This window comes from Pleurodeles waltl, chromosome 3_1, assembly GCF_031143425.1.
Source record: "Pleurodeles waltl isolate 20211129_DDA chromosome 3_1, aPleWal1.hap1.20221129, whole genome shotgun sequence".
NCBI classification, from domain to species: domain Eukaryota; kingdom Metazoa; phylum Chordata; class Amphibia; order Caudata; family Salamandridae; genus Pleurodeles; species Pleurodeles waltl.
The window spans coordinates 126,827,667-126,852,208 of NC_090440.1; the positions used below are offsets into that span (position 1 = coordinate 126,827,667).

The 24,542-nt window shown below is 42.9% G+C and overlaps 1 protein-coding gene and 1 pseudogene across 2 annotated transcripts in view; both read right to left on the reverse strand.

Annotated features, from left to right (window-relative positions):
* Window positions 1-24,542, reverse strand: part of LOC138283831 (sodium-coupled monocarboxylate transporter 2-like) — a 197,056-nt gene that overhangs the window by 25,724 nt on the left and 146,790 nt on the right. For both annotated transcript variants that reach the window (XM_069221959.1, XM_069221958.1), the window contains exon 10: window positions 16,934-17,001. In XM_069221959.1, the coding sequence (XP_069078060.1) occupies window positions 16,934-17,001 (68 nt within the window). The remainder of the gene's footprint in view (window positions 1-16,933; window positions 17,002-24,542) is intronic.
* Window positions 15,744-15,901, reverse strand: LOC138286210 (U4 spliceosomal RNA; annotated as a pseudogene).

The window sequence follows — 24,542 nt, forward strand, 5'->3', positions numbered from 1 at the left end:
GTTAGCTCAGATTAGTTGGAAACTTGCAAGTGGCTCTAGACCTTTGTAAATGATCTTCATCAAGACCCTTTGTGTATGCACTCTCCTTTTTCTTTCATTTACTGATGAAATATCAGAAGGTAGGTTGGAAAGTTTACGACTTTGGCCTTTTCCCCAATAAACTCCATTGAAGAATAACTGCAATTGTGTTACACTGGGATGTTTCTGAGGGGCAAACATGAACTATGATATTCACAATAACATTTTTATAACAATACGTAACTTTAACTGAAGTCTAGCATGAATTACAGAAATTGCAATAAAATGAGTTCGACATTTAAGATCATATCTATCCCATGTCAGAACAAATAAAACACTGCGTCATATCATATATCTAGCAATTGACCTTATTGTAGCAGCAATCAAATCATCAAATTGTTTCATGGTGTATTTATGACTTAGGGCGTGTGGCGAAAGAGTTACTCATCACAAGCATGACTGATATCCCATCCACTAAATTACAAGTACATTACATCCTGTGGTACTTGTAAATAACGTGTGTAGGAAATCGGTTCCTTTTGCAATAGAGCATTCCATACACCAAACTTTAAATCAGACAATTATTTTAATCATAATAAAATATTTAAACTCTAATATATAATAGGTTTGATGTGGGGCTCTTTCTTCCCCTTTTAACCGTCGACAACCCTGATATTTCAGGTCACTGAAACACAACTAGTGAAGATAACTAACGCAATTATATCGAAACAGTTTTGTCATGAATTAATAAAAGAATCTTTGTTCCCTGCCATCCTCCCTTTGTTCACCCAAAATAAAAGACTATGAAAAAGATGAGTTTTCACAAAGGAAAAATTAATAGCAATAAATTACAATTTTTAAATCATTTTAATAACAAGATAAACATTTATTAATAGGCCATATTGAGATCACTCATGGGAGCATCTGTTTATTTAAAATGCTGACTAATTAAATGTTTCATTTAGAGATGTGGCAGTAATGTAAAATCTGGTTTCACTCAGACGGCATATACAGAGCCACTGGCAGAATTGCTGCCAGTCTAATGTCTGCTGTAAAATTACCATCACCCTGTAATAGGAGGTGCTGGTAATTCTACTGGGGTACATCTTGCCAGTGGCAGTAGCATATTAGCCACATTCCCGTTAACTAAGGTATGAGGTGCAAACCATACAAAACCAGGGGGCGCTATAGAAATCACATAACCGTTGTGGAAAAATGAATGAATCATGTACAAGTTATGTCATACGAGTCCATGTATATGTCAATTATTCATTCAGTCCATTAATTCACAGGAGCCAAAGTTTGTTAGATCCAGTTTTATGCTTCAAACATAAATCCTCAGCCCCACCAGATTTTAGGACCACCGCTTTGTTCCGGGATTGTGTTACTTTTTAAGGCAGACCTGACACAAACTGTGAAGATTAACACAAATCAGTATTTGCATTGGTAGGTTTCCCAGAGTAACACAGTCTGCTGCTTTGCATAACACTGCATCACAAACCACTCACTGTGTGGTGCATGGGAGTTAACCATGAAACCACTCATAGATTTTGACACAAATCCCTGTCTACAAACTATTTGCACAGCACCCTACATCCCCTTTAATGAGACGCAACAAGGGAAAATATTTGCCTTTCATGCTTTCATTTTTCATCATTTTCCTACTCTGTATGTGTGGATATACAAAGCAGAAAAAGTGTTAAAGGATAGTTTTTTGTACTCTAAGGGTCTCCCTTCAGATCAAAAACTGGTCCTTACAGAACTTACACACCTTCGAACTATGGCACAAGTATGTGTGACGTGGGGCAGCCAGTCAAAAGTTCACCAGCTCAGTGACCGATAAAAAAGGCACCAGATCTTAGTAGAGAGATATTGCACAGTTTTCCTTTCTCCATTTCATGCAATGTTGTGCAGCCACTTTTTAATAAATCTGGCCCTAGATTTATGGTTAAACTAGGCCCCTGCTTTTGTGAGTGATGCACATGTTTAACAATTAATCAGACATGGTGACAAGTGCAACAAACTGAACAATTTTGCCCTAAAGAGCACCGTTTCCAAGGTTTAGGATGGCACAGATAATTAGGGTTCCGATAAGCACCTTGCATTGAAGAAGTGCCAGGAGGCAAGGCTGGCGGTACGGCTTGCCTTTTGACAAGTGCAAGGGAGCTATAGCCCAAACCCGCTTACATGTTTTCCCAAGAACAACAAAAGCTTGACTGTAATTTCTGGACTTAGGCTTTTTGTGCTCCGAATCCACTGCATTCTGGCAATGAATACATTCAGCAGCAGGCCATGAGATGTTATGGAATATTGCGGTGGCATGTGCCTTTCTTTGCAGATATAGGATTTTGTTTGCTAAAGACCAGTTGCATCCTTCATTTGTTTAAACAAGATATTGAGAATACACCAACGTATTGCAACGTATTGGTAGAAGTTATGTTGATAAATAAAAACAGACTTTGAACTATTGTGAACATTAATATGAAGTCTTATAAGATGTGGATTTGCTGCATTTCATTTGAAAATGTCCTTTGACGAAGGAGTATGAGCTATTCGGCAAGGACTATGCACTCATGTTATATATGACTGTCAAATGGTACTGTATTAGTGTTATAGTATGTTCTCACAAATATCTAGAGCAAAAATAGCAGAATATGTAATGTTGTTTATGGCACTGCAGCAATACACTAGTCAAATTGAGACTACAATTTATCTTCTCCAGAGAATTCCTCGCGATGAAGTTTGAGGTAGTTTTTCTGTTCACACGTAGATGTGTTTAGTGAACATATGCTTAAGTTCTCATTGTTGGTATATTTAGCTGTATGAATTACAAGTTATACACTTAAGTACTGAGAGTTGGTTACATACTGATATTGTAAAGATCTATCCATTCTCTTCCAAAACTTTCAAGGCAAGTTGCTAAAAGGTTTATTTTTTATTTTAGTTATCCACTACAGCCTGAAAGCTCCACAGATTTGCATAATTGACAAGTCCGAGTGATGGATTGCAGTGTCTCTGTTTTCTCTTGCCCCATTGCCATTTCCCCATTTCTCCCAATGTTTCTCTGTATGTGCTCATTAGTAGAGGATGTGAGAGGCAGAATACTGCACTGCTCCTGTCTGTTTCTGGGCACGGTGTTAGTGCATCCTTACAAGATGTTCATTTGCACGTTCAGATAAGGGTCCATATGATCCGTATGCCTCTGCATCTAAATTAGATAGACTCACCTCCTAGATATATTTATGCACATTTTAAATTTTGATTATGGTTGTGCTTGTGCACATGCTTGGCTTTTTCTCTCTAGTGAGTGGATAGTTTGTGACAGTTTGGAGCTGTTTGATCAGTAGCTCATGAGGCTTAGGGCCTGATTATGAACTTGGCAGATGGGATGCTCCATGACGGAGTATCCCATCCGACAAGGTTGTAATCAGGCCCTTATTTTGATTCTTTGAATCATGTTAGCCAGCAAAGATCTGCAGCAGACTTTAGTTATTGCCATCAGTAATTGACATAAGGCCAAATATGAAGAACCCCTCCTTTTCAACCCATTTAAGAACATGAAATTCGCATGCCCCCAGGCCTTCTCCAGACCTTCTCCCCTAATGTAAACAGTGGTAAACAACAATATCTTTCCCCATCGTGGATTATATATGTTTTTATTTGCATCTGTACATCTTCAATGTATGGCTATACCAAGTCTTTTTTTCAGCCAGGAGATGACCATAAGCATTCTATTTGAGGCAGTGGTGGTTACTCTGGATAAGATATGTGTTTAGTCAAAGTGGAAGTTACTCATTTTGGAATTGAGTTCTCATAAAATGGGCAATTTGGTCTAATGTTATCATGAATTTTAGTGTGAATATGCCTGCTGACATTTAAAAAACACCTCTTGCATCCTCAGTAGAAGTGACACAACAGCAATTCTGTGGACTAACAGACCATGCCCCACTACATCTACAACCTGTGACCATCGCCAATCAGCACCACCCTAACCCACATCCTCAAGACCTCCATCACAGCTGTCACTTTCCTTGGTGAATGAAAACTTTCAAAAAGAAAATCCACCTCAAGAAGCCCACAGTTGACCTGAATCAACAGAGAAAATTTCGACCCATCTCCCTGCTTCCCTATCCAGTCAATGTGATTGAGAAGGCCATCAATATGTGCTTTACATCCCACCTATAACTTCACCATCTTCTAGACAACACTCAGTCAAGATTCGGAAAGTACCACATCACTGAAACAGCACTTATTGGGACCACCATGATATTTGAATCATCCTAGACTGAGAAATAGCAGCCCTCATCCACAAGATTTGCCCACATGAATATTCTCTCAGCTGGATCTGTTCCTTCCACAAGGAAAAAGTCCAAAGGGTCAGGCTACCACCCTTCACATCAGAGACCAAGAAACTGCTGTGCAGAGTCTCACAGGGATCATCAATCAGTCCTACCCTTTTCAACATATACATGATACAACTCGCCAGCATCAAGACATCATCACCTTCTCGTATGCCAATGACACCCAGCTCATCCTCTCCCTAACTGACAAAACAACCACCAACTGCACAACCACGGGTGTGAATCACCTGTCTATAGCTCAACTCTAACAAGAGGGAAGTGCTGTTTTTTAGGCAACAAGACCTCCCCATGGGACTCTATCTGGTGGCCACCAGAGCAAGGACCAACACACACAGACCACTCAAGAGATCAAGGGACCAATCTTGATGACAACATGATGGTGCAAGTCAATATAATGGTCACCGCCTACTTCCATATCCAACGCTTGCTGTGAAAAATAATCAAATGTTTGCCTCAGAAACTTCAGATGGACCGTCACACAAACACTCATTACCAGCAGGCTGGACTATGGCAACACCCTCTCCAAAGAACTCCTACACAGACTCCAGGCCATCTAGAACACTGCTACAAGATTCATCCACAATCTCCAATGTCACACCCACAACAAAACCACACCTCAGGAAAATGTACTCGGTCCCCATTCGCAAGCACAGCCAATTCAAACTTCTCAAGCACATACAAAGCCCTATACAACAAAGGACCAACATATCTGAACAGCTGCATATGCTCTCAATAACCCACCAGTCACATACGCTCTTCCTCATTCTACATCACACACATTCCCTGCAACAGCAAAAGCAAAACTGGAGGTCACTCATTCCCCTAGGTACCAGCCAAGACATGGAATGACCTTCATTAACACACCAAAGCCTCCTCCTCACTTTTACAGTCAATCAATTAGGATTTGTAAAGCCCAGCTCACTCGTGAGGGTATCCAGGCTCTGCAAACTATATTGCTCCCCAGGGGGATTCTCCTTTGGATCCACAAGAAGTTGAAGACCTGACTGTACCCTGGGATAAGCACCCTGGGACCATACACCTCCACACATGCCCAAATGCCTTGATACCTTCTTTGGTGATTTGTGCACTATATAAATCAATATAACATGACATTTACATTCTAAGCTTACTTCATTCTCTAATCTTCATGAAAGAACTGTCCTTATTTTACAGAACATATAGCTTTATGTAAATTGCACTCTGCCATGTTTATGGTGTAGAGCCCATATTCTGGTATTGGGAAGTGTCTTCATAGGTCATTGACTGAGAAATCCAAGAATAAGTATGCCCAGCCGCCAGGGAAGAAGGCCATTTCTAAGAGCGGCCCCTGCAACCCACTGAACTAATCCCTAAACATACATACCATTATTTGAACCCCGACACAGCCAAGCTTACATTCCCTCTTTAATGGGAGGTGAGCACAGGGAGTAAGCAGTGGGTTACAATAAACATCCCAACCATGAGGCTCCAAGAGAAACCTCCCACTGCCACAGTCAGAGCCTTGCCTTAGCCCTTGGTGGCTAAGACTTCTTTACATTGGAGATTGCTGCGGTGCACCACAAATGGCTTCTTCCACCCAGAGACAGTGCTCCGATAAGCAGTTAGCAGAGATTACCATGTACCCTTGTGCCCAGCTAGAAGGAGAACACACACACCCACGTTAGAAATGGTGGTTTTCTGCAGGGAGAGGATGGGCACCAGGAAACTTGACAGGCCGCAGGGTAGACTCCAATCGCCCCCCAGCAGGAGGAAAGGAATACGGGGGATCCTCCCTTATGCCCCCAGATACACAGCACTAAGCAATTAAATCTGAATCACCCTCAACACTGACAATAATGATGGGGGAAAAGGAGCCCGCACCACCCATCAAACAAAATTGGAGAAATACGTGCTACCCGCCAACAATGAGAGGGTCCACACAATGCCACCAGCCACAACGCAGCCCTATGTGGAAGAGGAGCCAATCACACTCCAGGACATTATGGCAGTGATCACCAGAGTGCACACATCCTTAGAAAGCAAAATTTACTCTGTGTCACCTTGATTAGAGCTGATCTCCGAAATATGTGAGCCAGAATGACACATACCACCACCACTCTCCAGACTGAAAATTTGACACTGAAGACCAAAGTCATCAAACTGGGAGTAGCCACAAAAGTGTTTGAGGACCAAATGGAAGATGTCGAGGGCCATTCCAGATGAAACAACATGTGAATTTTGGGGTCTTGGAGAGCTCTGAGGGGCCGGCCCTCAATCTCTTCATAGAAGATCCCAGCCTCATAAAGATGCAGGTTAGAGGACTCTACAATTACTGCTTGGTGGAGCAGACCCACCGAGTTCCAGGCACACCACCTAAATTGGGAGCACCCCCCTAACCAATTAAAGCTTGGATCTTTAATTACTGTAACTGTGATGTCATCTTGCAGATGGTATGCACTGCTACACCACTTTCCTATGAAAATGTGGTCATAACCTTCTTTCCAGACTACGTTGAAGGTTCAATGATGTAGGTGCAGTTTTTTGGAGGTCAAGAGGGCTTTGAGAGAGCAAGAGATAAAATGCTCAATGATTTTCCCAGAAAAGCTGATAATTGTGGCAGAGGGCAAGACCTGGCACTTTGAAAGGGTCGAAGATGTTTGGGATTGGCTAGATGGCTAGAGGACAGTATGGGGTCTTAAGTAAGGGCCTAGAGTGGGACAGAAATGGTGATACATTGACCAGTCTGAGACACCAGAGAATACAGAAGCCGTGCAAGAACAACATCCCACCTCACCAAAGCAGAGATCCTGGGATGAAAGAACATGGATTCCAGTGGAGGAGGGCCTGATGGGATCTATCCCCTGCTGCAACAAGATTTCTTGTCAATATGAGACTTCATTATGCTACAGCTGCCAATGGGGCCTGATTCACCTTCGACTAGAAGGGAGGGTGAACAACATGGACATGAAGTGGGCACTGGAAATGAAAAGCAATCTCAGCAACATTTCTAATTTCTTCAGGGAATAGCAGGTGGCTAAATGGCAGATGTTAGTAATAGCCATCCATTATTGATGTAATGTATTGAGGCGACAGTAACTTTGCAGAGTTAGAGGGGTGGACAGTTTGAGGTTTGCCATGCAGGGAGGGAGGGACAGAAGTTAGTTATGGGGTTTTTGTTGTTGTGATTGCATTGAGTGTAAAATGACAGTACTGCTAATATACACCTCAAACAATCTGTGATCCACTCCCAAGGGAGAGACTCATCCCCAGAGACCATAGTCCATCCAGGATTAGTCACCTAGACAGGCCGCTGAAGGCCCAGAGATAACAAGCCGATGACAGAAGCATCTATTAAAATACTCTCCCTGAATGTTAATGGACTTGGAAATAAAAACAAACGCAGAATGGTTTTATACTATGTTAAGAGGCACAACCCGACTTAGTTCTATTTGAGGAGACCCACCTCAAAGTGAACATATATCAAGCCCTGAATAGATGAGAATACAAAATCACTGCCCAAGCAGTATATACCACATGTTCAGGAGTGGGCGGCATCCTTATATGCAAAACTCTACCATTAAATATCCAACACACCTGATCAGACCCCCAAGGCTGATATGCAGGAATAGCTTGATTGAGGGGAGACCAGCCGGTTAATGTCAGTTTACATGCCTCCATGGCTCCAAGACATTATACTCCCAGAACTGAGGGAAAATTATTGCTTGTGGATGACTTAAAATTAGCACTCAATGGTCAGATTAATAGAATACCCTTGAGATTAACAGGAACCCCTCACTGCCCACTAGCATATTTTCACTCAGCTCTTGAGCTTATGGATGTATGGAATTTTCTTAACCCAACAACAAAACAATACATGTTCTACTCTTTTATATATTGATTATGCTATTACACTCCCACATTTTGTCTACCTCTTTAGCGAGACCCACCATTTAGCCAGGGGAACGTCAGACCACTCACAAGTGCCGGTGATCTATGGGCTCCCAGGTCACATGACTAGATGTGACATAACACTAAATCCCTGTTATTTCAAGATACTCCAAATAAAATGGGTCTGGGTGTGGCCATGGAGCACTACTTTAAGGAAAATGAGGTATCAGTGGACTCTGCAAAAAGCTTGTGGGAAGCATATAAAACTGTAAAAAGGGACAAGGCCTTTTGTTAATCCTGGGCCATATAAAAGACAAGAGGACGCAACTAGAGACAACAGAACATGAAATAAAAAAGTTAGAGGACAAGCTTGTTAGCCAACCAGACGGAGATGCTCAGCCTGTATGCTCAGCATGTATTAAGCCTTAAACAAAGGGAATGTAGAGACATAGCTCCTAATGCAGCCAAAACCAGCTATTGTGCTGCACAATGCCACATCTGCAAGGTTGGGGACAGAGCCTGGAAGCGCTTGATAAGGGTGAAAGAGCTAACTGCTGAGTATTTGGAGATACAGACTTTAGGAGAGTGGCTCCTTGTTGCAGTTACCCCCAACTTTTTGCCTGATATTGATGCTGACTTGACTGAGAGTGTGCTGGAACCCTGCTAACCATGCCCCACACCAGTGTTTTTTCACTAAAAATGTACAATTGTTTCCCCAATTGGCACACCCCTGGCGTGCAGATAAGTACCTTCTAAAAGGTACCAGTGATACCAAGGGCCCTGTGATCAGGGAAGGTCTCTAAAGACTGCAGCATGTGTTGTGCCACCCTTAGGAGCCCCTCACCTAACACATGCACTCTGCCATTGCAGATTGTGTGTGTTGGTGGGGAGAAAAAGGCAAAGTCGACATGGCATCCCCCTCAGGGTGCCATGCACATAAAACACCGCCTGTGGTATAGGTAAGTCACTCCTCTAGCAGACCTTAAAGCCCTAAGGCAGGGTGAACTATACCGCAGGAGAGGGCATAGCTGCATGAGCAATATGCCCCTATACTGTCTAAGTCCATCCTTAGACATTGTTAGTACAGTGAGGCCATATTAAGTATATGGTCTGAGAGTTTGTCACAACAAACTCCACAGTTTCATAATAGCTACACTAAATACTGGGAAGTTCGTTATCAAATTTCTCAGAATAATAAGCCCACACTGATGTCAGCGTTGGATTTATTAAAAAATGCACATAGAGGGCATCTTAGAGATGCCACCGGTATTTTATCTAATCCTTCAGTGGAGGACTAACTAGTCTGGGCCAGCCTGCCACTGAGAGACAAGTTTCTGACCCCCTGGGGTGAGAGCCATTGTGCTCTCGGGGGCCAGAAACAAAGCTTGCACTGAGTGGAGGTGCTTCAAATTTCCCTCCTGCAGGAACTGTAACAGCTGGTGGTGAGCCTTAAAGGCTCAGGCCTGTTGTTACAATGTCTCCAGGGCACTCCAGCCAGTGGAGATACCCGCCCCCCAGACGAGCCCCACTTTTGGCAGCAAGTCCAGAGTGATAATGAGAAAAACAAGGAGGAGTCACCCCTCCAGCCAGGTCCATCCCAAGGTGACCAGAGCAGAAGTGACCTCCTCCTTGAGAAATCCTCCATCTTGCTTTGGAGGAATAGGACCAATAGGGATAGGAATGTGCCCCTCTCCCCAGAGGGAGTAGGCACAAGAGGTGTAGCCACCCTCAGGGACAGTAGCCATTGGCAAATGTCCCCTGACCCTAACACCAGCAACTCTGAACCCAGATCATAAGATTCCTGACAACCTCAAGAAAGAAGAAGGACTGCTGAGCTGAAAAACCATCAGAGAAGAGAAGGAGACACTAACTGACTCGGCCCCAGCCCTACCGGCCCGTCTCCTACTTCGAAAAGCTGCAAGAAAAAAACCAACACGTCCTGCAGGACCAGCCACCCCCTGAAAAGCCACCAGGGAAATTCCCATGGACAGAGGACCTGTCCAAAAAGAAGACCAAGAAACTAACTTTAAAGGGACTCCCACCTCACTCCTGAAGCATGAGTCTAACTACTCTGCACCTGATGCCCCCGATGTGTCCACCCTGGGCTGACCTTTCTGCAACCCCACAAAGACGCCTGCAGAGGAAACCCCCCTGACCGCTACTGCCCAGGACGAAGAAATCTGACAGCTGGAGAAGCACTGCACTCGCAGCCTCCAGGCCTGTGAGAAACCGACCATCAGTGCAGCAATGACCAGCAGACGGCCCTCACCCTTACCCAGTCAGTGGCTTGCCCGAGAGGCCCCCGTGCCCTGCCTGCAGCGACTAAGTGACCCCCGGGTCCCTCCATAGAGTTCTATTGAGAACCCGATGCCCTGTCGGCACACTGCATCCAGCCGCCCCGTGCTGCTGAAGGTGTGTTTTTTGTGCCTACTTGGGACCCCTCCAGTACTCCTCCAAACACCCCTGGTCTGCCCTCTAACAACACAGGTACTTACCTGCAAGCAGACTGGAACTGGAATACTGCCTGTCTTCATTGGTGCCCACGTTATTTTGGCTCCTGTTTGACCTCTGCACCTGACCGGCCCTGTGTTGCTGGTGCTGGGTGTTTGGGGTTGCTTTGAACCCCTAACGGTGGACTATCTATGCCCCAAGGGCTTAACCCGTAAGTGTGGTACTTACCTCAGAAACTGTAATTTACTTACCTCCCCAGGAACTGTTGAAAATTGCAGTGTCCACTTTTAAAATAGATTTTTGCCATTGTAAAGAAAACTGTGTACAATATTAATTATATTCAAAGTCCTAAGTATTACTATGAAAAGGACCTTTCATTTAATGTACTTACCTGCAAAATGAATCTTGTGGTTCTAAAAATAAACCAAAAAATATTTTTCTATATAAAAACCTATTGGCCTGGAGTTAAGTCATTGAGTGCGTGTTTTCACTTATTGTTTGTGTGTGGACAATAAATGCTTAACCCTACCCTCTGATAAGCCTAAATGCTCGACCACACTACATCAAATAGAGTATCATCAATTATTGCCTCTGTCAAGCCTCTTGGGGAACCCCTGGACTCTGTGCACACTATGGGCCTGATTCTAACTTTGGAGGACGGTGTTAAACCGTCCCAAAAGTGGCGGATATACCACCTACCGTATTACGAGTTCCATAGGATATAATGGACTCGTAATACGGTAGGTGGTATATCCGCCACTTTTGGGACGGTTTAACACCGTCCTCCAAAGTTAGAATCAGGCCCTATATCTCATTTTTATTTAGTATGTACAGAACCAGCTTCCTACAGAGACCGATAGTGGAGAGCGGGTATGGGGGAGACAGGAAGTCACAACAGCCTTTTCCAACTATTATGCCAGCTTAAACTCACAAGTCACCACTGTTACAGCAGAAAAATTGCATGAATTGCTGACTAATCGTGACAATGGAGTAGGAAATAGTTAAGGCAATACAAGAGTTAAGTTCTAGGGAAGAAGTAGGGTCTAACAGGATCCCCAATGAACTCTAAAAACATACAGCACCCTAAATCGTTCCCTACCTGCTTAAAATTTACAGGGAAAGTCACGTTTCAGGATCACTTCCCAAGGATTAAAGGCTATCCAATATAGTGATCATACATAAGGAGGATAAACCACCTGAGGAGTGTGCCTCACAGAAGTCCTTCTCATTACTGAACGTGGATGTCAAAATATTAGCTAGACTTCAGGCCACATGCCTACTACAGGCAGTGATGACTTGCATACACCCTGATCAGTCCAGCTTCATGAGAGGAATGAAACATGGCTCACAATCTACTATGCCTTCATGGGGTCCTGGGACACTTTGACTCCTTTAAAAAAGTTGTCTTTGTGCTCTTTCTAAACACTAGGATGTCCTACAGTACTGGGAATGATCATATCTATTTAAGGTGCTACGCAGGATGAGTTTTGGACTGTGATTCCGGATTTGGGTGAAGCTCCTCTATACTGAGCCCTTTGACCAAGTTACAATGAACGGGTTGGGGTGTCCCCTGTGTTTCCCCTCTGACGTGGGACCCGTCAACATTGTACACTTTCACCTTTAATGTTTGCTCTCATTTTTGAACCACTAGCTGCTTGGATCTGACAGGACACTTTAGTTCACAAACTTCAATGGATAAAAGACTGGAAGGATAAAATCTCCCTTTAAGCAGATAACATCTTGGTAAATGTATCTGACCCAACACTGACCATAGATAGGCTCATGTAAATATTCACTCAATTTGGCCATTATTAATTGGAAACAATCCTTAATATAAATTGGCCATGGAGACGTGCCATGGCTACCTCACAATTGTGAGGCCAGGGTAGTTCGAGAGGGTTTCCGATATTATGGAATCTATGTCACTGAAGATCCCAATGGGTTCTACATTTGAAACCTAGCTCTTCCACTCACACACTCGGACAATATCGCCAGCACTAGAGAGCATTGCCTCTCTCACTAAAGAGCAGAACAGCCCTCCTCAAAATGATGACACCACCTCACTTTATGTATGCACTATACAATACCCCTTATTCAGGCCTAGGATCCTACTTCACAGAAATTGAATTTGAGGGGTAATTGCTGCTCTGGAACAGGGCTTTGCCTTGAATCGCCCTCCTCAAATTTACATGGCTGTGGTATGATGGAGGCATTGCCCTTCCAGACATTCAAAAGTACTACTGGGTTGCACTACTGCATGAACCATCCACTAACTGAACCCACCTACCTAATGGATAGACAAGTCATGCATCCCAGGGTTTTTTAAATGTGATCCATATATAGGGGGCTCACCCTACATCCTTCAAGGGCCCTACAGCCATTACACTAAGGCCCATAGTTAAAGAAAAATGATGGATCGTGATGCTGCGGCAAAATTGGCAGCACCGCCCTCCACCATTTTCACAAGGCAGGATCCTTCTGTATGTAATTGAATACGGCGCACCCCTGTGTTGTCCCCTGCACTGGCGCTAAATTTAGCTTCCAACGCAGGCATCCTTGCATCATCGTGCAAGGATGTCTGCGTTGAGGGGCGTGATTGTTTATGTGTGGGAAGGTGTCCCTTCCTGCACATAAACAATCACTAATGGTGCAGCACACACAGAAGTGCCAAAGTGTAATTTAGAAATTATTGCTTATGTGCAGGAAGACCCTTAACCACTAAAGTGGGTGGCACAATCAGTGCTGCAAGCCCACTAGTAGCATTTAATATACAGGCCCCGGGCACATATAGTGCACTGTACTAGGGACTTATAAGTAAATCAAATAGTCCAATTGGGTATGATCCAATGTTACCATGTTTAAAGGGAGATAGCATATGCACTTTAGCTCTGGTTAGCAGTGGTAAAGTGAGCAGAGTCTGAAAACCAGCAAAAACAATATCTAAAAAGTGGAGGGAGACAGGCAAAATGTTAGGGGTGACCACCCTAAGACTGTCAGGTCTAACAGATGTCATGTAAAATCTCATGATTTTCCAGAAACCCTGACTACATAAGATTCACATGTTTTGCTAGAGTTATACCTATCCCTGGAAGCAGAGAAATTGGGCAATAATGTCCCAGATTGAGAGGGTCCAGATTGGCCTTTTTTAACTTTGAACATGGCATGTTTCCATGCCTTAGGGACACAGCCTGTAGTTAGGGAGAGAGTCACCATTTCTAGCAGAGTGGGGAGTATCTCATCTGTTACTCTGGCTAGGATACGTGGGGGAACCAGATCTTTGGGAGAAGTAGACTTGATTTTACTCATGATATTTGTGAGACTGTCCAGTGTCATGTGAGGAATCACATTCAAGGAGTACAGACTTGTGCCAGGCAGGACATCCTTAGACCTATTATTGCCAGTTTTAGAGGGCTGATTGATAAATGTTCTGAATTTCTTTTAAGAAAGAGTTGGCCAATTTGTTACACTATGAGGATGAGTGTCCCAAAGCAGAACCCATTGAAGAAGGTTCAAGCAGGTGTTTTGCTATTCCAAACATCTTGCGTGATGAATTGGCAGTGCAGGCGTTTTTCCCTCAAAATATGCACTCTGTGCATTTTCATCTCCATATGGTAGATTCTGATAGTATCCCAGTATTTCTGCTTATTTATCTCTCCATAATCTCTTCCCGGATTCTTTCTGCTCTTTGACGTCCTTGTTTAGGCTTTCAGAGACTGGGAGTATACCATTGTTCCGATTTGTCTTTCGCTCGTCTAGTGTGAGTTTTTATGGGAATAACTTGATCAAGTGTAGATTCAAACCACTGCAAGATCTTATCATTTACCAATGTCTCATCTAGCCTGAGTGGTGGTCTTGAATCCCTCAGTGCATATTTCCATACTTTGACTAGAAATGTAAACCATTATCAGTCTTTCGAGCTGACTAGGATGGAGGTTAAGGCCGCAGAAAAATATTCCTGAGTCAATGGGATCAGAAAATGATCAGAACAAGAGAGCGGGAGAGGTTTTAACACTTTTAACATATTGTCAATAAAAAAGATGAGATTTAAAAGATGCCTTTCTTGTGGGTATGTCCTGTCAACCTTTGTGATAGCTGGATGGCAAGTAAATCCTTTAGAAGGCCTCTAATTTGAACCAGAATGGAGAAATGTTCTCTGGTGCTAGCTAGGTTTGTGGTTACTTCAGGGAGTGAGAGGAGAAAATTAACACCAGAGTCAGGTGGTCTATACAGTAATATTTTGAAGAAGGTAGAGATAGGTAAGAAAGTGATTTCAAAGATCAAACTTTCATTGTCAGGGATGAGTGTGGGTTCGATATTACATCTGTATTCTTCATTAAATATCATCTCTATCCCTCCACCCTTCTTATTCTTGCAGCCTTTCCACAGGATATAGTATCCTGGTGGCAGGCCTTGCACATAGTCTGGCCCTGAATCAGAATTGAGCTAGGTCCAGTATTTTTTGCTCAATAAGGGCAAAGAGATCTAACTTGTGGCTCATCGGTGAGCTGCAATAAATTAGGAACTTATGGTACCTACCTTTCTTATTGGTGTATTTCTTGAGGTAAATCTTTATGAGAAGGGAAAAGGGACACTGTTTTCATGGGTTGTCACCATTACTAGGGTGAATGGAATGGTGGCAGCCAACATTGGTATTCTCTCTTAGTGCCGGTAATTGGTGAGGGTAATACATTTGATTGCTTACCTGTGGGAGAACAGGGGTCCTGGTCCCTCTACCCATTAGGCACAGACTGACACACAGGTTTGCTTTTGGCATGTCTTTGGTGCGCCATTGGTGTGCCTCCTGTGTGTGTCCACACACCTGTCCACATTTTATATTGTAAACCCAAATTAAGCTGGAACGCTAACAAAAATGGCGGTTCTGTGCATCCAGCAAAGTGCAACAATGTGATTACAAGTATTAAAATGTCCACCTTAAAAGCTTTTTTTAAAATTCCCCAACAGTTGTCGCTATTTCCTCAGTTAGCAGCAGAATAAAATAAGTTCTCCCTGTGTACACTAACACTAATGGCACTTCTGCACTCCTGTCCACTTTGTATAGTGTAATACAAACATTTCTGGAGCACTAGTAAAAATGGGTGACTTTGCACATCCAACAAAGTGCAACAGCGATTGCAAGTTTTCAATAACCAATAATCGCACCTCGGTTAGACCTCATTGGCTACAATACTGCTACTGCCAAAGCTATGCTCATTGTATTGCAGTGTATAATGCTCTTCTTTGCTTTTTGGTGTTGCTTTGCACTGACACTCAAATCAATAAACAGAATTATTAAAAAAGAGAAATCCAAGAAAATTTTCACCACCCCAGATGATGTAGCCATGCTGAGGAAAATCACCTCAAAGCATTCACATCAAATTTTAATTTTGCAGTCACTAAGTTTTATGGCAATTGACAAACTATGGTGAGCATGTTCAGTCTTCATGACAATAGCCATAGTTTCAACTGAAATTGACCAGGAACACATTCTGATTTTGAGAAATAGGGCTGTCGAGAGTTTTCTCCAGATTTTATCCACCATGGTCCTGTAAGGCAGTGTCAGACAATTGGCCAAATGTTCTGTTTTCTGCCAGATGTCACACATTCATCCACCTCAATGCCACTACCTGTTTTGGATATACTGTGTTTTCTGGAAAAAAACATCCATGTGAAGATTCCACTAATGGATGTGTTAGTAAAATAGGTACTAGAAATGTATTCCCAAATTGGGATTGTGGGGTATATTTTAGTACCTACTTATTTAGATTCCCAAACATAACTGAAGTATATTCTATGCCACCAGAAGCCTGAATCATAAATATGACCTCAAAACCTTTCTTCTAGTCACTAAGGTCATTCTTGGCTCACCTTTGGTGGCTTGGCTGAAAAGGCAAGGTAAAGCATTAGGAGAAAGTTTAAAAAATGTGATAGAAGGTACAATTAAGCTACAAGAAATAACGCAGTAAGCTATTAAAATGCCCAGTCCTAAATTGACTGATCATATCTAAAGATACATTTGCCCGTTGATAGCTGTGTCTACCTATGTGCTGCACTCTGTCTTGCTATGAGGATGTTCAGCTCTATCATTGTCTACCTTCTTCTTTTACCCTCCACTCTCAGTTTATGGAGGTTATTGATTAGCACATTACATTTGAAACACCTTTCAGACAGTATTATGTTTTTGTAAGAGTAATATAATTGCAGAAAAAAAGCATCAATATAGAAAATGAAATTTATACCTGAACAACTCCACCCATAAATGATGCGACTACAGCCATGGTTGTGCAGAGTACACCAAACAGGACACCTGAAAATATTTTGAAAAATTATTGTAGTTATAAATGCTTCAGCATGAAAAGGAATGAATACAATGAATAAAATCCACATCACTGAACATTGTGATTGCAGAATTGCTAGCCTAGAAATAATGACACATTTTCATGTAAGCACACATGGGAAGTGGAAACAACATCAAGCAAATAAGTTTGATGTTGTATACTATGTAGATCCAAAACTAAAGCTCTGGTCTGACAAAGATAACTTGTCCCTCTTTAGCTATATTGAGGAAAAAATGGCTGAAACCGCTTTATTTGAATTTTAACATTCACTCAACAGGAGAGGTTTTGGAATTTATGTATAACCAACTGAATGAAATATTCTCTTTTAGGACTTTTAAGATGTTATCATTCATTAGCGGTTGTAATAAGAATGTTTTTTCCTAATGAACCATCCTTTTGCACATTACACTTTATAGGATAATAAACTGTGAAATAAGCCAGTGGGGTTGAGATTCATGTGCACTTTTCAGAGGTTTTTATCCTAGGGCTGATGCACTTTATATACAGCAGAATGGTATGGTATTGACTTTGTAACATAAGTCTGTTGGGCAGTAGTCTGGATGTATCGAATTTTACAGACAACCCATCTTGATACTCACTCGGTAGGTAAGGTGTCAGAATCCTTGTATAGGCCACGGAATAATATACTCTGATCTAGGACCTTCAGATTTTAAGATATTTTTCAATATATATTGATCGTATTATTGTTTGGGGAATGTAATAAGAATGTATTTTCTAATTGATCTATCATTTTACATATTGCAATGCATTTTATAGGATCATCACTGTGAAATAGGCTAGAGGGGTTGAGAATCAAAGTCACTTTACAGAAGTTTTCTTTTATGATTGTTGCTTTTATAAATCTAAGTATTGAACGGTAATGGTTCTGTAATACCTGACTGTTAGGTAGTGATCTGTATGTAGTGACTTTTATAGATAACGCAGCTTTCATATTTTACTTTGATTATATTTCCATTCTATTTATTGTATATGATGGTTTTTTGTATATGTGGATCTCTTTGGAGCTCCAAATCAGGAAATAAATACATTGAATTGACAAGGATAATTCATTTTCATGACATGCATAAGAGCAACAAATGCACAATTACAAAGGGTATCCTCTTTCTATAACTAAACTTTTATACCCACTCCTAAATCACAACCAAACATGTTGTATACAAACCTATGAAACTGTTCATGTGTGTAGCAAACAATGTTTTATTGGCAGGGCACACACACATGTCAAAGCGAGTCCTCGGTGAACATTGACTGAAAGGAAGAACATCAATGAAGTGAGCAGTAGATCCATAAAGTTATCTGCCTCTAACATTGAAGCCATTACCATATATAATACTTACTCATGCAGCACTTAGAGACCTCCATCTTAGTACAGACACACTATCACTAGCCCCACACTAAAGGCTCGAGGGAAGGATGTATATTATAAGTAATGTAAATTTACAGGAAGAGCTGTCCCTCCTTGATATGCAAATTCAACTAGCTCACCTTTTCACACAGGATTTCAGAAGATACAGGAGAAATGAGCATATAAATAGGTTATTGCTCAGGGCCTTTTTAAAGTGTGTAGTAATTTAAATACTCTAAATAGAGCCCAAGGGATTTCTGCCAGTTTTTGACGAATGTCTGGTATCTGTCATCCCTAAACAATGCACCTTGACATACAACATCTGTAAATTCATACAGAGGCCCCTATTTTATGAACAAAATTAAGTATGTAGCTATATCAATATTGATGGCATGAATTTAAATTACAGTTGCTTAATTTACATTATATTAAAAAGAGGGGACCTAAAAGGAGTAGGTTAAATGCCTAATTATATTAAAATTAATTCATTTAAATTTAACTAAAGTAAAATAACGTCAAGTAGGAACCCCCAACCTTAAATAGAACCAAATAAAGTAAAAAATGTAGTGATAGTACAAGTAATTGTTAAATAAAATATATTCTATTACAACAAAATACAAACATTACCCACATCCAAAAAATATCCATAACAAATGTTAAATAGTTTGTTATACTGATATTATCACATGTAATAAATTAATTAGGAAACAACCACATAGCATACGTATCTCTTAGTAAATACCAATAATGTGTAAACTACTACCTTTTTACCTTACAAGACAAAGCTCAGAAGCAAAGGTGAATGTGAGAGATGTTTCAGTAGTTGCAGTGGACGTTTTGGTTCAGGTTGAAGTAATAGGTTGATGTACAGTGAACTAATAGATTTGTATTAATGGTAGTATACTTTTGGAAAGGTGGTATGGACTGGTAACATGTGCAAAAAACAACTTTACAGCACTTCACAAGTATTTTTAAAATCTGCCTAACGTGAACAGGCATTTTTCAGTTCTGGATCCTTTCCAACACATCTGACTGGAGAAGGCACGTTTATAGGAAATTTAGGCAACAGTCTCAAGCATTTCTGGAACAAGTCCTTTGCAGTACAAATTTATCCTAGTGATTTGATAATTCAGTATGACTTCCTCCAACAGATAGATTGGGGGGTAGTTCAGCAATCAAAAAACTATTCTATTCCTCTTCTTCCTACTCCATGTTCCAAAAGGTAGGAGGTTTCAATGCGTTCTGAAAGAGTCCTGGACGTTTTTAATTTGTTTTTACCACTAATGTAATCACACCTATCTGGCACAACATTGTGCAATACTTACAAAGTAGACTGACATAATAAAAGTCCTGTCTGAAAGGCAGTCAAGAAACTGATGACTCAGAGAGGGCAGTTGGAGTTTAGTCTTGCCACTGAGGACTCAGAGAGGTTAGTTGAGAAATTAACAGTATGATGGAAGCCTGTATTGGCAGGACAAAATTACTCCTCAAGGCCAAGACCGCAAGCCAAACTCTTTGCTTACCATGTGGGGCCCTTTAAAGAGTTCACCTCTTTCCTTCTACACCACCATCAAGAGCTTTTATAGAGACAGGGGCGAAGAGTCCAGGAAGACTGAATATGTGAAAGTGCTAAAAGTTATTTAACCCCTCATTTGCTGGCAGATAGATCAGGGAATTCCCATTCCCTGTTTTCCTCCCTTTGTCCAGAAACTCTATGAAGTAAAAGATTATCTGTGTGAAGTCACATGAATAGTTTGGAAAAGGGCCTCTTTTTGCGTTGTCTCCCTCATTTTTTTCTATTGCTGGTTTTTAAATTCACACTGAGCACTGCTGTCTAGGCCTCAGTGATTGTGTGCATGCCCCTAAAGATGATAACATTGGCTACTTCCTAATTGAAGTATTTAACTTTACAGTATGATCATAGTATGTGGAGCATTGAAATACATCAGTGACATGGAAAGCTAAATATTTCCTGTGGACTGAAGCACATATTTTCTTACCTTCTAGAGTGACATAGAAAACACAGATTCAGACATCACTGTGCAGCCTGACTCTAGAAGCTTTGGAATCTGCAGACAATGACATTTCTTGGCAGGAAGCACCCTACCTTTAAATATTAAATCAGAAAGCTCTAATTATCTATTTAGGTAAGGTGCCAAGTATTTTGAAACCTCTAATTAGGCCTTGTAGCCCACAAGGGAAGGTGCATTGGGGCATGGTGCAGGAGTGCCTCCATTGCATGTAGTATTGTTTTTGTGCAGAAAGGGGCACCTTCTTGCCTAAAAACAACCTTACCCTGAGGCTTTTTCCTCTTTCTGTGTGTCCTGCGAAAGAAGAAAAGATCAGGAGAAATTAAGCTCGCTCTCCTCGTTACCCTCATCTGGGGAGGTGTAGGTTTTTGGTGCATTCCCCACGCTACCAATTCTGGTAAATTTGGGAATGCATCAAAATCCAGAGATGTTGCATGGGAACACTCATGGAACACCCATGGAATGCCTCCCTGGAGCACAAAAAGGCAAGCTGCAATTTGCACTGTGTTGCTTTACTCAAAATGTAGGTGGTCTAGCGTGGCTTCATAAATCTTATTTTAGAGTTGCATCATGCACATACTGTGTTGTATGGTGCCCTAGAATTTAGTACATGCAGGAATGTAATGTTGATATGTACCTACAATGACTCCAAACCCCCACAGGCGTGCACAGATGACTGTGTGATGTCACAATATTAAGGGTTTTTTTTTTTAAGAAAGGCTGACCTATTGTCTTCACTTGTATGTGTAAAACATTCCTTGTGGAAAATACATTCCATTCTTTCTTTGTTTCATGGGAGTAAAAGATTGATAATAAACCTTATTCTTGCCTTATGTGATGTTGTTTGAGTAATGAGTCATAGCAAACATACCAGGAACAGAAGTTAAAGGGCAACCTTTCATTTGATGCATCTGACATTAATGAAGATAGTTGAAGGTAGTTATCTAAGAATGGTTCATGCCAGGTTAAATACAGAAATATATGGTTTTTGATGACATTATGAATTGTTCATGGTATGCACTGTTTATTTAAGACATATAAGTACAGACTATGAACCATTGCTAAATATCTACATGCTCCCTAGTGATTATCTGAGTTATCGTTTTCTCTTCACAGATCTCCCTCCCCACCCCATTTAGGCACTCTGCTCCTTTGGATGCTTACACACAGAGGCAGAGTTGCTGGAAGATGGGCTTATGGGTGGTACTGTTCCTGAAGATCGGTAGTCTTGACAGAATTGCAGACAAAAGTAATTGCAATCTTCTAGAGCAGTATTGACTAGATTGCCTCTTTAGATGATTATGGTGGTCATTCTGACCCTGGCGGTCTTTGACCGCCAGGGCGGAGGACCGCGGGAGCACCGCCGACAGGCCGGCGGTGCTCCAATGGGGATTCCGACCGCGGCAGTAAAGCCGCGGTCGGACCGGCACCACTGGCGGGGTCCCGCCAGTGTACCGCGGCCCCATTGAATCCTCCGCGGCGGCGCAGCTTGCTGCACCGCCGCGGGGATTCCGACCCCCCCTACCGCCATCCAGATCCCGGCGGTCGGACCGCCGAGATCCGGATGGCGGTAGGGGGGGTCGCGGGGCCCCTGGGGGCCCCTGCAGTGCCCATGCCACTGGCATGGGCATTGCAGGGGCCCCCGTAAGAGGGCCCCTACATGTATTTCACTGTCTGCTGCGCAGACAGTGAAATACGCGACGGGTGCAACTGCACCCGTCGCACAGCTTCCACTCCGCCGGCTCGATTCCGAGCCGGCTTCATCGTGGAAGCCTCTTTCCCGCTGGGCTGGCTGGCGGTCTGAAGGCGACCGCCCGCCAGCCCAGCGGGAAAGTCAGAATTACCGCCGCGGTCTTTCGATCGCGGAACGGTAACCTGACGGCGGGACTTTGGCGGGCGGCCTCCGCCGCCCGCCAAGGTCAGAATGAGGGCCTATATATTATGCTGGCAAAATTAAAGTGAGACGTGTTGGCTGCTAGGGCTTCAACCATTCCTCTAGCTTCTAGAATGAATCAATTGCAAACTAGTTTAGAGGCAAATATCAGTACTCCTACCACTACAGACAGAACAGCTAGAGATACTGGTGATGTAAGCCACTTGTAGTTTCTGTTACAGTTTCCTTCCCAGTACCCTTAGTTCAGCTGGAGTGCTTTTATGGGGACCACGATAAAGTACAATGGTTTTTAACTCAAGTTCAATTACATTTTATGGTATGTCCACAAGTGTTTCCAGATCGCCAGTCAAAAGTGGCTCTCCTTATCTCACATTTAGGCAGGGATGCAGCAGTATGGGCCTCTCAGCTGGTAAATGAGGACAACCCCTTATTATACCATTGGGGTAGGGTTAAAGCAGAATTCGAAAAGGTTTTCGATAGAACCATCATCAGATTGAGAACTATTGGACCTTCATTAAGGCAACACGGTATTGATGCCTTATCGTACACAATTCAGTAAGTTAGTGGCTGTCCCGAAGAAAAAAGAGCTGCCTTGTATTAAGAGGGTTGGAGGATGAATTAAAAGATATTCTTACACAAATTGGTCTCCAACCCACTACCTGCTCAGAACTCATTAATCTAACTTTACTCCTTAATCATAGAATATTCAGAAGAATGGTGACAGAAAGAAGGTTGAAACAAAATCCTTTTCTAGGTCACGCCTTAACCCTCTACCTTAAGTCACTGAACCAATGGACATTGGGGGCATATGGGGACTACTAACGAAGGAAGAAAAAGACAACAGAAGGAAGAACACATTATGATGGTCATTATGAGCTTGGCGGTCCTGCCCCGCTATGCCTGCGGTTGCAGTCAGACTGCAACAGCGTGGCGGTGCAGGACCTCCAAATAATGACTGCCGCAATAAACTGGCTGAATTGTGGCCAGTTCACCGCTTGTACTGCCAGGGGGGTGTGACCTCCTGGCCGAAGGTTGACCACCTTCAACCCAGCGGTCCATCTAACACCGCCTATGGCAGAGGTCTTCAAACTGGGGGGCGGGCCCCCCTAGGGGGGCCTCAAGTGATCCCAGGGGGACCCCAGACTCTGGCCAAAATAAATATTATACAGATAACAGGCCTTTGCTTTAACCAGAAGCATGTTATTGCAGTTTTAAAAAAGGTAACAGTACTTAACTGCAATGTTTAAATAGGTTTAGACATATTTAAACATTGCCATGTTTATAAAATAATTGTGAAAAATTCTGAGGGGGGCCCAATGATTTTTATTTTTCAACTGGGGGGGCGCGGCATTAAAAAGTTTGGAGACCTCTGGCCTATGGTATGAGTATCCTTACCGCCAGGGATTCCATGGCAGCAGCCCCGCCACAGAATCCCTGGCAGTAAGGATACTAATGTTAGGGATACTGATTGCTGTCACCAAAACAGGACTCCTCAACACCCCTTCATGTAGGAGCTCCTCCCACCCCGACCCCATCAGATGCCCCCCAACCCCTCAAGCAGTGATACCCCCCCAACCCCTGGTCACCGTACCGACCCCCCACCACCCCGATCCATGTACTGACCCCCCCAGCCCTGATCACCGTACTGACCCCGATCCACATACTGACTTCCCCCGCACCCCGATCCATACACGCATGCACACACTACACTTACACACATGCACACACACATCCACCTTTACTCATTCACACAGGGCCGTGACACCCCCCATCCCCGCATATAGGCATTCACACAAGAACACAGACACCTGCACACACACACACAAGCACACACATCACCCCTCGCCCCCACCATTCACACACGCACACACACACACACACACACAACACTCAACACCCCCCCAGATGTTCACCTTACCTGGTGGTCACGGTGGTCATCCGGGAGGGAACGGGTCCATGGCGCTTGCTGCGCTGCCAGCTCCCCACCAACAAAACACTGCCACGCCATTTACAATGCTGGAATCCGTGGGCGGTGTTGTGGTGACATGGCAGCAGAGCAAGCTCCACTAGACCACTGACTGCCAGTATGGATGCTGGCAGCTTCCCTGCCAAATAGTGAGGGAGAGCAGCCAGCAGCCATGATTTGGTGGTCTTCAGACTGCCATCACTGGCGGTCATATAGTGCCGGTGATTTAGACGGTCTACGGAATAGACTGCCGA